Here is a 13,653-nt window from a genome sequence, read left to right as displayed (position 1 = left end):
CTGGTATCGAGGTGGAAATAATTTAATTATCTGTCCCACATGTGCTTCATAATAATTACATTTGATCATGTTAATTGATATTAAGTACAGCTCGCCACCGGCTAATATATAGTTAGATAACAGGTTATTATTATATGCTAGTGACAAAATGTTGCCAGTATTGAATTTGGACAATAAATTCACGCATGCTATTTTTATATTAAAGGGGATTTTATATTATACATGTTGGTTTTAAAATTATTAGCATCATTTTACGGAGGTCAAGCGCAACTGAATAATTTATCCAAATAATACGTGAATCGGAATACGATAAAAAAAAATTGAGTATTTTACATTATCACAGCGTTTTCAGCTGTTAAGTGTGTATACATTTTTTTTTTGTATTATTTATTTTGTATTTTTTATAATTATTTGCAATGATTTTGGGTATAAAACATTTGATCTTATAAATCAAAAGTACCTTACAAAATCTATTTAGATCAAGCGTGCAAATATTGAAAACAAAAATTACTATAATTTGGTTTTAATATTTTTTGTAGTATTTAAATATTACGAAGAAATATAATAATAAAATAACATTAATTAAAATATTAAGGATTTTCATTTAATATTATATGTTACGCGTCCACTGTTGAACATAAGCGTGTATGGAACACACAAAGGAAGTTTTGCCAGTAGTTGCCACGCTTGACAGGCGGGTTGGCAACCGCAGTTAGGCTTTTAGAGATGTTTTAAGAAGTACGCTGCTGTCTATTCCTCGACTATAAGATCCCTTAGTCGCCTCTTACGACACCCATGGAAAAGGAAGGACCTATTCTACGCATACATACTGCGATTTTTTGTATATTTTTAATTTTTTTTTCATTTAAGAAACTAGTAGAAAAGTCCTTTAGAAGAATACTAATAGAAGCGACGTCTCCCCATGAGAAAGTGCAAGCAAATGAAATCATCTTTTCTTTGCAATATTAAAAGAGCTTTGAAATATTTTCAAATATAAAAAGAAAATAGGAAGAAATAAATTTGTATAACCGTAATATATAAATAAGCATAATAATTTCTTGCCCAGTGGTCCTGGCATAGAATAGTCCTTTACTTTACCATGGGTGTCGTAAGAGGCAACTAAGGGAGAGCGAGGAATGGGTAGCAGCGTCCCTCTTAAAACATCTCCAAAGTCTAATTGCGGTTGCCAATTCGCCTGCCAAGTGTAGCAACTAGTGGAGAAACCTTCCAAGAGGGAGGCTTATGCTCAGCAGTGGACGGTTAAGGGCTGATATACTGATAATAATTTCAAAAACATAAAAAAGTCGTAAATTTTATTACAATTTTTTTTTTCGTTTTAGATATTTATTTAGTTAATACCAATTTCCATGTATAATATATTCCTCTCAACAAGCTGTAGACTTTAAGAAAAAAGCACTTATATAAAAATAAATTATACATTTGTGCTTCGTATTGGGATGGGGTTTTAAAATCTTAAGTGGATTTCCCGGGTTAATGGAGGGTCAGAAGGTTCGTTTCAAAGAATATTTATGTTACATTAAAGGGTAAATAATGTAACGTATTGAAGATTATAAAGTGGCCGGTAATTTGAAAGTTACACAAACTTGACTAAATAAATCATTCTAGAACACCAACTCGACTAACTTTGATGTAAAAATAAATAGTATTTTATGAAAAAATAAAAATAAAATATTGCGTATTTAATTATTTATATTGAAAAATTATGGTGGTTCTTTTTCTCGCATATTGAACGTTTAATGTGCGCGTGATTTTTTTTTTTAATTAAATTTGAGAAAATGTTTTTAAACATTATTTTGGAATACATTTTAAATTTTATAAACTCTGTTTTTAATATAATCATCGCCAGACCAAAAATGTATTAGGTACATTAATTTTGTTGTTTTTTTTTTTTAATTTATTTATAAACGAGGAAGAAACACCAAATGGTAGAATTTTTTTTAATTTACTTTGGGAAAATTTGAAGTATAACTTTTATACATACGTATAATGTAAATATTGGGCTTTCTTTCTATAAATATTCTTAATTAATAATTCTTAAAAAAAATATTTAAATATATATATAAAAACATGCGTTACTGACCGATAGATCTCCTCCATAGAACGGATGTATGACGAATGTCTCGTTGCCTATGTGAATGACGCCGGAGACACCATTGCAAGTGTGGAAGGCGGCTGAAGCACCAGGATAGTCCTTCACTGTACCATGGTAGTAGCAATGCTCGATTTCCTGTCAAAGAAAGAAACAAAAAAAAAAAATTAAATTGTAAACATTATTTTATTATTTATGACTAGAGACTTGGCAATACGATACTATATTGCAAATAGGTATAGAACCATTACTCCCCCCCCCCCCCAGGGGGAGGCACTGGACAGTTAACGGCTGATATTATGGTGATAGAAAAAAAACAAAATACGAAATCCATATTTAAATAATTATTAAGTGGTTGAAAATTTATCGATCGTCCTTGCAGCGAAATTTTATTAATTAATTAAATATTATTTAATTAATAATATTTCTACATTATATAGATAGATAGATAGACATTCGAAAAGAAAATGTATAAGAGAGGTAACATATTTTTTTGTTAGTGTATCACAGTAACACAAAATGGTCACAACTCAGTTTATTGCTTCGCCTTCAAAAGAGCAAAACGCTGATATTCTGTTGTAGCTAAAAGCCAACATTAAATTTTGTTCCAAATGTAAAAAATACGATTGTTAAATTAACTTTTAGTTAACAGTTTATGCTTGTTAATAGTTAACGAAGGCAGCTTATAAACACTTGATACCAGAAGTCGCCACTGTGACACGAATCTCAGTTGTAGTTGTCCCACAGCACTTAGTTTGTACATGTCGTTTGTACACATATTGCAGTGTTACATGCCCTGTGATTTTTAAATATATTGTCTTTATAAATAAATAAAAAAGAATAGATTTTTAATTTATGTTTATAAATTAAAAAAAAAAACACTATTCTGTCTGTAAAAAATACATATACGAAAAATATTTAAAGATAGTTGGATATTTAAATTTTATTGTAATTTAGATAATTAAAATCATACAATATACAATTTAGAATGACATGGAATGAATAAGCTGACGGCCAACCTTATGTAGTGCGAATTGACATCAATTTAGAACTGCAACTGACTACCCTCGAGACAGCTGAGTTAGCTGAATATGTATGTGGTAACTAAAGATTGAGTCCCACAAAAAAACCGAATTCATTTGTGACAAAACTATGTAGTTACTATACACTACTACTACTATAGTAGTTAGTAGTACCAGAGGGAGACTTTGTACAAAAGTCGATTGCTTGGGTAACTCTGTCCCATTCGTGTTTCAACCGTAAAGCAGTTGTGTTTCTATGGTTGTGTTTCGGTTTGAAGGGTGGGATATGGCGTGAGTTTACAGGGTACAGAGGAATAACACCTGAGTCCTCAGGAATGGCAATGCATAGGGAATATCACGGGTGAAACATATACTCTGTTATGTCCATGGTATTGCTCATGTCTATAGGCGACGGTTACCACTTTCCATCAGGTGGGCCGTCAGCTTGTTTGCCATTCTAAGTTAAATAAAAAAAAAATATTTCGTAAAAATGGGTACAAAGTTTTTGTGAAGCAATTTAATTAATATATAGACAGTGTTTCAGTTTACGAATTTATTACACGAACTGTGTGCAATTTCAATGTAAATTAGATCTGATAAAAGGTGCTATCACTTTTGACTTCGATCATCGTCAACCGAATTCGACAGGGAGTGAAATTTAGAGGCCAATTAATCATTAACCCTCTGACAGGTAACGGTCGCCTTTTGTAAAGTTCACACCGATACCTGTTCAATAGAGGTAATTCATAAGAAATAAAGGATTTTCGTAATGCCATTAATGTTACTAGCTACTCCAGTAACTTGACTTATGTTTTCATACTTGAGTGTAAATTTTCGCTTTGAATGGAACGAATGAGTATACTTTATTTGTATATACAATATAGTTTTTATTTTTTCTATTTGAACTGTAAAAGCTGACGGCCCACCTGCTGGAAAGTGATAACCGTCGCATATAGACATCAGCAGTACCATGGACATAACAGAGTATACTATTTCACCCATGGTACCCCCCGTGTGTTGCCTTTTCTTAAGACTCAGGTGTTATTCCTCTGTACCCTGTAAATTCACTGCCATATCCCACCCTTCAAACCGAAACACAGCCATACAAACACAACTGCTTCACGCTAGAACCACGAATGGGACAGAGGTGCCCAAGTAAACGACGTTTGTACTTTTTAGGGTACTTTTTATTAACCATTCCATTTTCATACAACTCATAAAACACTATGGTTTTATAGTTTAATCAACTGCAAAGCCGAGCATGAGGTATCAGCTCTGTATTTCATATATTTCTTCTGTATTATTCCAACTTCCAAGTAACTTGTAGATAGCTAAGGGGAATTATAATAATATTTTGAAACAACAATAACGCGGGAGTCTTTGTTATCTGTTTCGTAACACGTCTATACGTATATCACGCTGGGGACCACTATCGCTTGCCTTGGATAGATATTCCTTCGATAAACAGTTTTTTTTTTATATGTATCGAATTTCGTTTACGTTTATAGTACGTAGGATATATTATATCATCGTTATTGTTTATTATTATTATTATTTTAGACGTTAACTATCCACTGCTGGAATTAAGCCTTTAACGTAAACCTTTGCTGTGTTTCGGTGGGATATGGCAGTGAATTTACAGGGTACAGAGGAATAACACTTGAGTCTTAAGAAAAGGCAACACACGGGGGGTACCATGGGTGAAATAGTATACTCTGTTACGTTCATGGTACTGCTCATGTCTATAGGCGACGGTAACTACATTCCATTAGTTGGGCCATCAGCTTGTTTGCCATTCTAAGTTGTATAAAAAATTCTAATTATGCTGTTATATCCCATTAATAAATAATAATAAAAATAAAGGCTCAGGACCGTTCTTTATGGCAGTCTATGGGGTAGGCCTATGTCCAGCAGTGGACAGATAATGGTTAAAAGTTGATAATAATGAATATAATAAATGTTAAAGTTTGTAACGATGGATAGATAGATGTTCGCTACTCTTTCATGCAAAAACTGTATGGATTTGAATAAAATTTAGTACACGAGTAGGTCATATTCCTATTTAGCTCAAAGGATACTTTATACACTGGTTCACGCGAGTTTCTTTTTTTTAATAGATGAAAATGCTATGGTAACTCCGTCTACGCTATCGGTATACACTGGCGGGGCACCAGTGAGAGATGACAGATGAGGATGAAAGCAGGTCAGTTAGCTCATCCTGACGAATTCAACTGGAATTAAACACGATGGTTTCCAGGGGGAACCACATGGAGGGTACCAACCGACCTGATAGGGTATATTGCTAGTTTTGGGGCTATTTGATCCCATTACTAACGATCCCTTCCCAAGTGAAGCAGCGGGATATAGCTAGTTATAAATATACTATTTGAGCGAAGTATTGAGGAGATATGATAGGTGAGAATGAAGTCAGGCCAGTTGACCTATCTTAATAAATTCACATGGAACAAACCAGAGAGTTTTCCAGAAGGGATTAGGTATAGGTCAAACCGACAGGGTGCATCATTCCATATCCATCCATTAATAGTAATGGGTCCATTACTAACAATCCTCTTAAATAAGATGCTTCTAAATTTAACATTATTTCATTTCTTACTAATTATTACACGCGACATCGTCCGTATGATTAGAATATTATATATTGACGTCATATATTTGTTAACTAACGTAATAAATAGACAAAACTATTCATAATTTTGTCTATTTATTATTTATAAATAATAAATAGACAGATAGATATAATAATAAATAGATAGATAATAATAATATATTATTATGAATTAAATAAATTCACTAAACTCAGATATAGTAGTAAAAATATTTATTTATTTATTTATACTTTTGCATACATTAAAATATGTCTACAGGGCGGACTTAATGCCTGATGGCATTCTCTACCCGTCAACCGTTACGCTAAAGAGAGAGAGAGAGAGTAAATGGCGGTGCATTGATTTAACTAAAACAATTTGTTAATATAAATAAATATTTTAAGAGATAACAACATTAATATATTTAAAGATAAATGAACATACAAACGTATAGAGTAATGTACTTACAAAAGTTATACATACATAAATCACATACAATACATATATAAATAACTATACTACATATTTATATAAATATAAATAAATTACGACTAATTATATAATAGTACAGATTGAAGCTCTTCGTTGTTGTGATAATTTGAAGTAAAGTTCACGGAGGGAATTTTTTAAAGGAAAATTTGGCTAGGGACTTTTCCAAAGGATGGCTGTGATGGTAAAAGATTGAGAGGAGAAGTTTGATGGGTGGGTGGGGGTATACAAAAAAAAAAAAACAACAAAATATGTATGCAATATACAGTCACTTTTAGTAATTATTTATTAAAAAACTATTATATTGACTGATTGAAATAAAAAGCAGCACATTTCTTTCGTTAGGTGGCAAGAAGCAAGCAAAGTCGTTTGCTTGGGTACCCCTACCCCATTCGTGTTTCAACCGTAAAGCAGTTGTGTTTGCATGGCTGTGTTTCGATTTGAAGGGTGGGATATGGCGTGAATTTACAGGGTACAGTGGAATAACACCTGAGTCCTCAGGAATGGCAACGTATGGGGTGTACCATGGGCGAAACAGTATACTCTATTATGTCCATGGTACTGCTCATGTCTATAGGCAACGGTTACTACTTTCCATCAGGTGGGACGTCAGCTTGTTCGCCATTCTACGTCGTTTAATAAAAAATAAAAAAAAAAGAGTGAAAGTTACTGTTTGTTATAAACACAATTTTTCCCATTCATAATATATGAAATATATCTAATAACAATACCTAATACATATAACATAATGTAATAACTAACATGCATACGTTGTAAATTCTCGACGTTTCTGTCGTATTTTGCGTAATAAGAGAAGTTATTTCGTATCTCTTTTGTGTGAGCAAAAATAAATTTATTTCCTCGAAAAGAAAATCACGAAGGTTCCGTCGCCGTGATACATTATTGGGAAACTTATTTATTCACGTAGAAAAGACTTTACTTTTTCTATACGTTCAACAGTGGACAGACTGATATGACAGGCTGATATGGTGATGACGATGATGTGATGATATCTATATTATATTTATTACATTTACCAGAGGGAGACTTTGTACGAAAGTCGTTTGCTTGGCCACCTCTGTCCCATTCGTGTTTTAACCGTAAAGCAGTTGTGTTTGCATGGCTGTGTTTCGGTTTGAAGGGTGGGACATGGCGTGAATTTACACGGTACAGACGAATAACACCTGAGTCCTCAGGAATGGCAACGCATTTTTTTTTACAACACAGGGGGCAAACGAGCATGTGGCTCACCTGATGGTATGTGACAACCGCCGCCCATGATCACCTACAACACCAGCGGCATTGCAGATGTGCTGCCGGCCTTTTATAAAGGAATATACTCTTTTCTTAAAGGTTATGTTGTCGTATCGGTTCGGAAATACTGCTGCTGGAAGTTGATTCCAAAGAATGGTTGTACGTGGAAGAAAGTGCCTTGAAAAACGCACGGTGGAAGACCGCCACTCGTCCAGATGATTGGGATAAAACTTTAGTTTGTGGCGGGTTGTGCGGTGGTGAAAATTAGCAGCAGGTATCAATCCGAATATGGGCGAAACAGTATACTCTGTTATATCCATAGTACTGCTCATGTTTATAGGCGACGGTTACCACTTTCCATCAGGTGGGCCGTCAGCTTGTTTGTCATTCTAAGTTGTATAAAAAAAATTTACAACTGTTTGTTTGATAGTTTTGATTCGTATTGCAGATTTACAACGTTACTCAAAATATGAAACAAATGTCACCTTGATTCTAATAAAGTTATTAAAAATTACACGCCAACTCAATTGTGACCTCAATCTATTTCAATAATTCTATTACAATAACTTAATATTTATAACTTATTAATATTTGATTGCAAACAGTCCACATTTTAATTATTAGATATATATTAGCTGACTCGGCAAACTTTGTTTTACCATATACATTATTTCTAGAATTATACATGAAAATGTATCGTACTACAATTATTATATTCGATTGTCATCTTGCAAACCTATTGCGGTATATAAAAATCGCGATTAAAAAACAGGAGTTGATCGTAAAAGCGTGAAAATTTGAATTTGTATGTATTTTTCAATGCTAAATCATAATAAAATAAAAATAAAAAAATTGTCAAAAATAAAAAAAAAATATTTAGCGGTGACTCACCCTTATCATTGAGGGGTATGAAAAATAGATTTTGTCCGATTCTCAGATCTACCCGATATGCACACAAAATTTCATAAAAATTGGTAAAGCCATTTCAGAGGAGTTTAGTAACAAACACCGCGACACGAGAATTTTATATATTAGATTAATTTGTAACCAATGCGAACACATGTATATATAACATAAGAAGGAACAGTCCCGAATTCAAATTTAGAAAGTACGTACTTACTTAAATGCGATATTAATTCTATTAAAGTCACTTACAAACACCTACTCTATTCTCATTACTGCTAGATTCAAATTCTCCAAAATCAAGGTCTAACGACCTCCAACACTTTTTAAAAAAATTAAATATTCTCTTTTTAAAAATTCTTATCGCAACCTACCTCGAGAGCTAGAGACGTTATCACGATACCAGTTGGCCGTTAAAAATGGCGGAATTCAATAAATAATTTTAGGGTACAATTTCGTGCTCTACAAGATCGCCTAATTTGTCATTTAAAAGTATCGCCCTTTCACGCTGGGGTGGTAGGGGTGATTTTGTTGAGGGGGCCAGTGTAAGGAAATGGAATCGGCCACTGTGCAGGCCGGGTAAATATTGATTCGTTGATCCATTCGTTCTTTAAATTAAATAATTAAATCTCCATTCGCAAGGTAAGATAAATATAAACCCAAATATGTTTGATGTTATTTTTAACCCCATACGCAAATAGGATTAACATGTAAATCCGTATATTGATGCCCTCGGAGCAGCCAAACGAGTGAACCGATGTTTATTAAAAAAAAAAAAAAACAAATATTGTTTTGTTTTATTAAAAAATTGTTTCGAAGTATAATTAAATGATCGAATTTACATTTATTTTGATTATTAAGGTAATAAATAAATGAATTGATTAGATAATAAAGTCTAAGAAATAACATAATATTGTTATAAAATTATGTGATTAAACTAAAGCAATTTCAACCTACTTCAAATATAAGATGTTCTTTAATTAACATCATTGTAATATCAAGAACAAAGTAATTAAAAAAAATTAAAGATAAAAAAATTCTTTGAGATCACTGCCAGCTGGTAGGGTGCCTAGGATACTTGCTGCATTTCCACGCTGAATAGCAATGGAAATGCGTTGACCATGATCGAAAATGTTCTTAGCTATGATGCAAGGAACTTAGATTATATAGATAGAGTGTCCTATATAAAAACTTTGCTAAAAACAGGTCAACTTTTTTATCCGTTTTATCTGAATAGGGTTATTCTATGCACTTTTACGGTATTACTCAGTATATGAGAGTCATTATATTGTAAGATATAATTTATTTATATTTTTGAATATAAATAAAAACCTATTAAACTTTAATTAAAGGTACAAAATTTCTTGTAAAGTAAAATTGAAGAGTAAAAATGATTTAAAATTTATGTAATATCAAAAGAAACAGTCCCGGATTCAAATAAAAAAAAAAAAAAAAACATAGACCTGGGAAATTTTTAATCTAAATATTTGTGTGTTTTGGCTTGATTTAGAAAAATATTTGTTAAATTGAGTCAGCCAAATGTCAAATATAAATATAAATAAATAAATAATACTGTACTTATAAACGTATCTTTTTTGTTTATATAGGTGATAATGAAATAGTAACCCCACCTGCGCTATCGGTATACACCGGCGGGGCACCAGTGAAGGATGATAGGTGAGGATGAAGTAGGTCAGTTAGCCCATCGTGACGAATTCAACAAAAATTGTTCACGATGGTTTCCATGGAGAACCACGCGGAGGTTGACCTGATACTGGCATATTGCTAGCAATGGGGCTGTCAAACTTCATTGCTAACAATCCCTTCCCCCTAATATACGTATCAGTTAGTAATATTAGAAACAATATTTGTAATATTATTTATTTTTTAATGTAATAACTACCGATTTAACTTATGCGTAATTTAGTCAAAAAGCTCAACTAGTTTCAGGACCATCCGGGACCCTTAATCTTAAGCGGCTGTGAAGCGAGCGCGAGGCTGACTGCGCGCTTCGGCCGCTTAGCGAGTAACCGTCCCTTAGTTGCGTGCCCATTTTGTGTTATAAGCTACTTACTTATTTTCAGCACGCTCTCACCTTTCCATGGTTTTCGCAACCACCGTTTGAAAGGCTCGCCACAATTAGGCGTTGCATTTGCTATGAACGAATGACAACTGGACCGAAAAGGTCCCATTCATTCGTTCTGAATAGAAAGAAAGAGTGTTTTTATTTCCAATAAAATGTACACATTTATTTATTTACAAGCCGTTTCCCGCGGCGTTGCCCGCTTCTAACTATGTAGTTCCCGTATATCATATATATACTTTTATACCGTATATATATATATATATATTTGATTTATAAATATATATATATATATATATATATAAATCAAAAGAACTTTTGTGTTGACTGTCGGCCACCGTACCACAGAATAACATCGAGAACAGACGGTTGTGTAGACGGAGATGATTAAATTATAAGGGTTCTGTATTCACTGCGGAATCCTAAAAATGATCCATTTTACCCTTTTCACGTTTTAATTATATTACACTCCGAATTTCAATTAAAATGGAATAATTAAGTATTGACAGAAACAATTGCAAACACAGTTTCGTTTGTGCTGTAACTTTGTCCCGCCAATTAATTTTTCGGATGGCGTCAGCAGTTAATGCTGGCGATTGACCTAAAATTTTAGTGTAAAATATAGGAGAAGAAGGGATTATTATGGCGAATATTATTAATTATATTTACCAGAGGGAGACTTTGTACAAAAGTCATTTGCTTGGGTACCTCTGTCCCATTCGTGTTTAAACGCAAAGCAGTTGTGTTTGCATGGCTGTGTTTCGGTTTGAATGGTGGGACATGGCGTGAATTTACACAGTACAGAGGAATAACACCTGAGTTTTTAGGAATGGCAACGCATGGGGGGTATCATGGGCGAAACAGTATACTCTATTATGTTCATGGTACTGCTCATGTCTATAGGCGACGGTTACCATTTTACATCAGGTGGGCAGTCAGCTTGTTCGCCATTCTAAGTTGTATAAAAAAATAAAAAAAAATTACTAGTTTAACTTAAGTGTAATTAGACCGAATAGGCTAGTCTAATTTCTGGATCGATACGTCATCCCGAAACTAATCGAGACCGAACCAAGCTCGCGCTCGCGTCAAAGTGACTCACGATTAAGTATCATGAATTGATCTCGAAACTAGTTGAGCTTTTTCGATATAATTACACGTAAGTTAAACTGGTTAAAATATAAAATCTGCTTATGAAATTTTTGGCAATAAAAATGTTAATTATGTACATATAAAGGGCAGATTCCTAGTGAGACAGGTGTTAGTAGATGCAGGTAGTTCAGGACCGTTCCTTGTGGCAGTCTATTGGAAAGGCTTATGTTCAGCAGTGGACAAATCGAGGCTGATATGATGATGATGAGAAGGTAGATTGCAAAATCTATTCAGAATATATCTTCGTGATTTTTATGAATGTAGCTTATAAATTAATTATGTAATAAGTTTTTGTCTGAAATCAATAAATAAATTATTAATCAATACAACAGGTCCTTGTTGTATCTTACTGTAAGTTGTAATTTTTAATGGAATTCTAAAAAAGGATAGTAAGGTAGATCTAGATACACTTTATTGTTTCCTCCAAAAGATTACAATAGTAAAAACTTTAACATAAACACTACCAGTTAAACTAAAACAGGAAAAAATGTACTTGGATTTATGTATTTTTTTTAAATAATTTATGCTATTTTGCTTTTTATGTATACCTGTATCTGTTATAATTTGTATGTTGTATGTAATATAAATAAATTATCTATCTATCTAAGTTATAAAAAGACATAAATTTTAAATTATCCAAACGTCAAATTGGTAGAAATATATTTTTACTAAAAGTAACGCATTTTTTTCAGTGTTGCAAGTAATTTAATTACAATTTCTAAGATTTTTTTAATTAGAATTAGGAACTAATTTTCTGATATAATATAGGATAAGATTTTATTTTCTCCAGGCAGGCAGCTATTTGACAAAATATAACTGTCTATATTTATACATAAATGCATATATGAAACTGTAAAACTTGTGGGAGAGTGGACCTAAACTAGATCAAAGATCTGTATCTCAGGTATTCAGGCCCCAATTTGGCAATGTACAAATGTACGTATTGCTTTCAAATTAATAGAGAAAGGGCAGCTACTTTCAATTATTTAAAAACATATCTTATGCCTTTTTTCAGATTTATAATAGAGTATTCAGTAAAGATAAGCAATATTACTAATCATTATAGTTTATTATTCATCTATTTATTTTATTTCTTTCAAATATAATATATAATATATTTGATATATTTTTGTACCATTATTATTTTTCAATTTAAATTTACAATATAATTTCTCCCATATACTCACTAATAAATGTACATTATGGCAACCCTATTCATGCAGCATAGATAAAAAAGTTGACCTGTTTTAACGCAGCATTTGTATGGAGATACTTTAAGGGTGGGATATGGCAGTCAAATTACAGGGTACGGAGGTATAACACCATAATCCTCTAGAATGGCAACGTATGCCCCTCATGGGTATCATAGAGGGTTATGTGACATCTATGATGCTGTTCATGTCTATAAGCTATGGTTACCATTTTCTGTTAGGGATACTCTTAACTTGTTTGACATTTTAACTATCGTAAAAATTATATTATACGTCAACTTAAGCTAGCGATTCATTTATATATAAATAAATAAATAAATAAAATAGGCAAAATCAATGATTACAGTTCAATAATCAATAATCAATTACTCATATTGTAACATTTCACATAACATTCAAATTAAACATAAAGGTGAGTCAACAAATTAAGGAATATAAAAGGAGTTACGAGCGCATTTCAAAACTAAGATTTATTTAAATTACGAGATTTATCGATGCATTCTTGCAATGAATTCTAAGTACCATTAATAATATATTACACGTTAACTTGAGCTCATTTGTTAGCTTGAGCTCATTTGTAAAATAGGCAAAATTAATGATTACAGAATTACTCATATTGTAACATATCACATAACAATCTAATTAAAAATAAAGGTGAGTCATCAAATTAAGAAATAACAAAAGGGGTTTCGAGCGCACTTAAAAACTTAAGCCTCATTTAGGTGACAGGATTAATCGATGCCCATAGAAATAACATAATGCTTTGAAAAAAAAGATCTTGCAATAAATTCATACCGGGCACTTATAAACGGGCGACTGGTGTTAG

General features: G+C 32.5%; 1 protein-coding gene across 1 annotated transcript in view; it reads right to left on the bottom strand.

The window, feature by feature from the left end:
* LOC113513332 (disintegrin and metalloproteinase domain-containing protein 22) overlaps positions 1 to 13,653 on the bottom strand; it is a 747,642-nt gene that overhangs the window by 119,091 nt on the left and 614,898 nt on the right. Inside the window, exon 10 of the mRNA XM_052903078.1 lies at positions 2,102 to 2,248. Within this exon, the coding sequence (XP_052759038.1) occupies positions 2,102 to 2,248 (147 nt within the window). The remainder of the gene's footprint in view (positions 1 to 2,101; positions 2,249 to 13,653) is intronic.

Source organism: Galleria mellonella, unplaced genomic scaffold (genome assembly GCF_026898425.1).
Source record: "Galleria mellonella isolate WM207_F2 unplaced genomic scaffold, CSIRO_AGI_GalMel_v1 utg103, whole genome shotgun sequence".
Lineage (NCBI taxonomy): Eukaryota > Metazoa > Arthropoda > Insecta > Lepidoptera > Pyralidae > Galleria > Galleria mellonella.
Note: the sequence above shows the minus strand (reverse complement) of the source record. Positions and strands in the feature narration are given on the sequence as shown.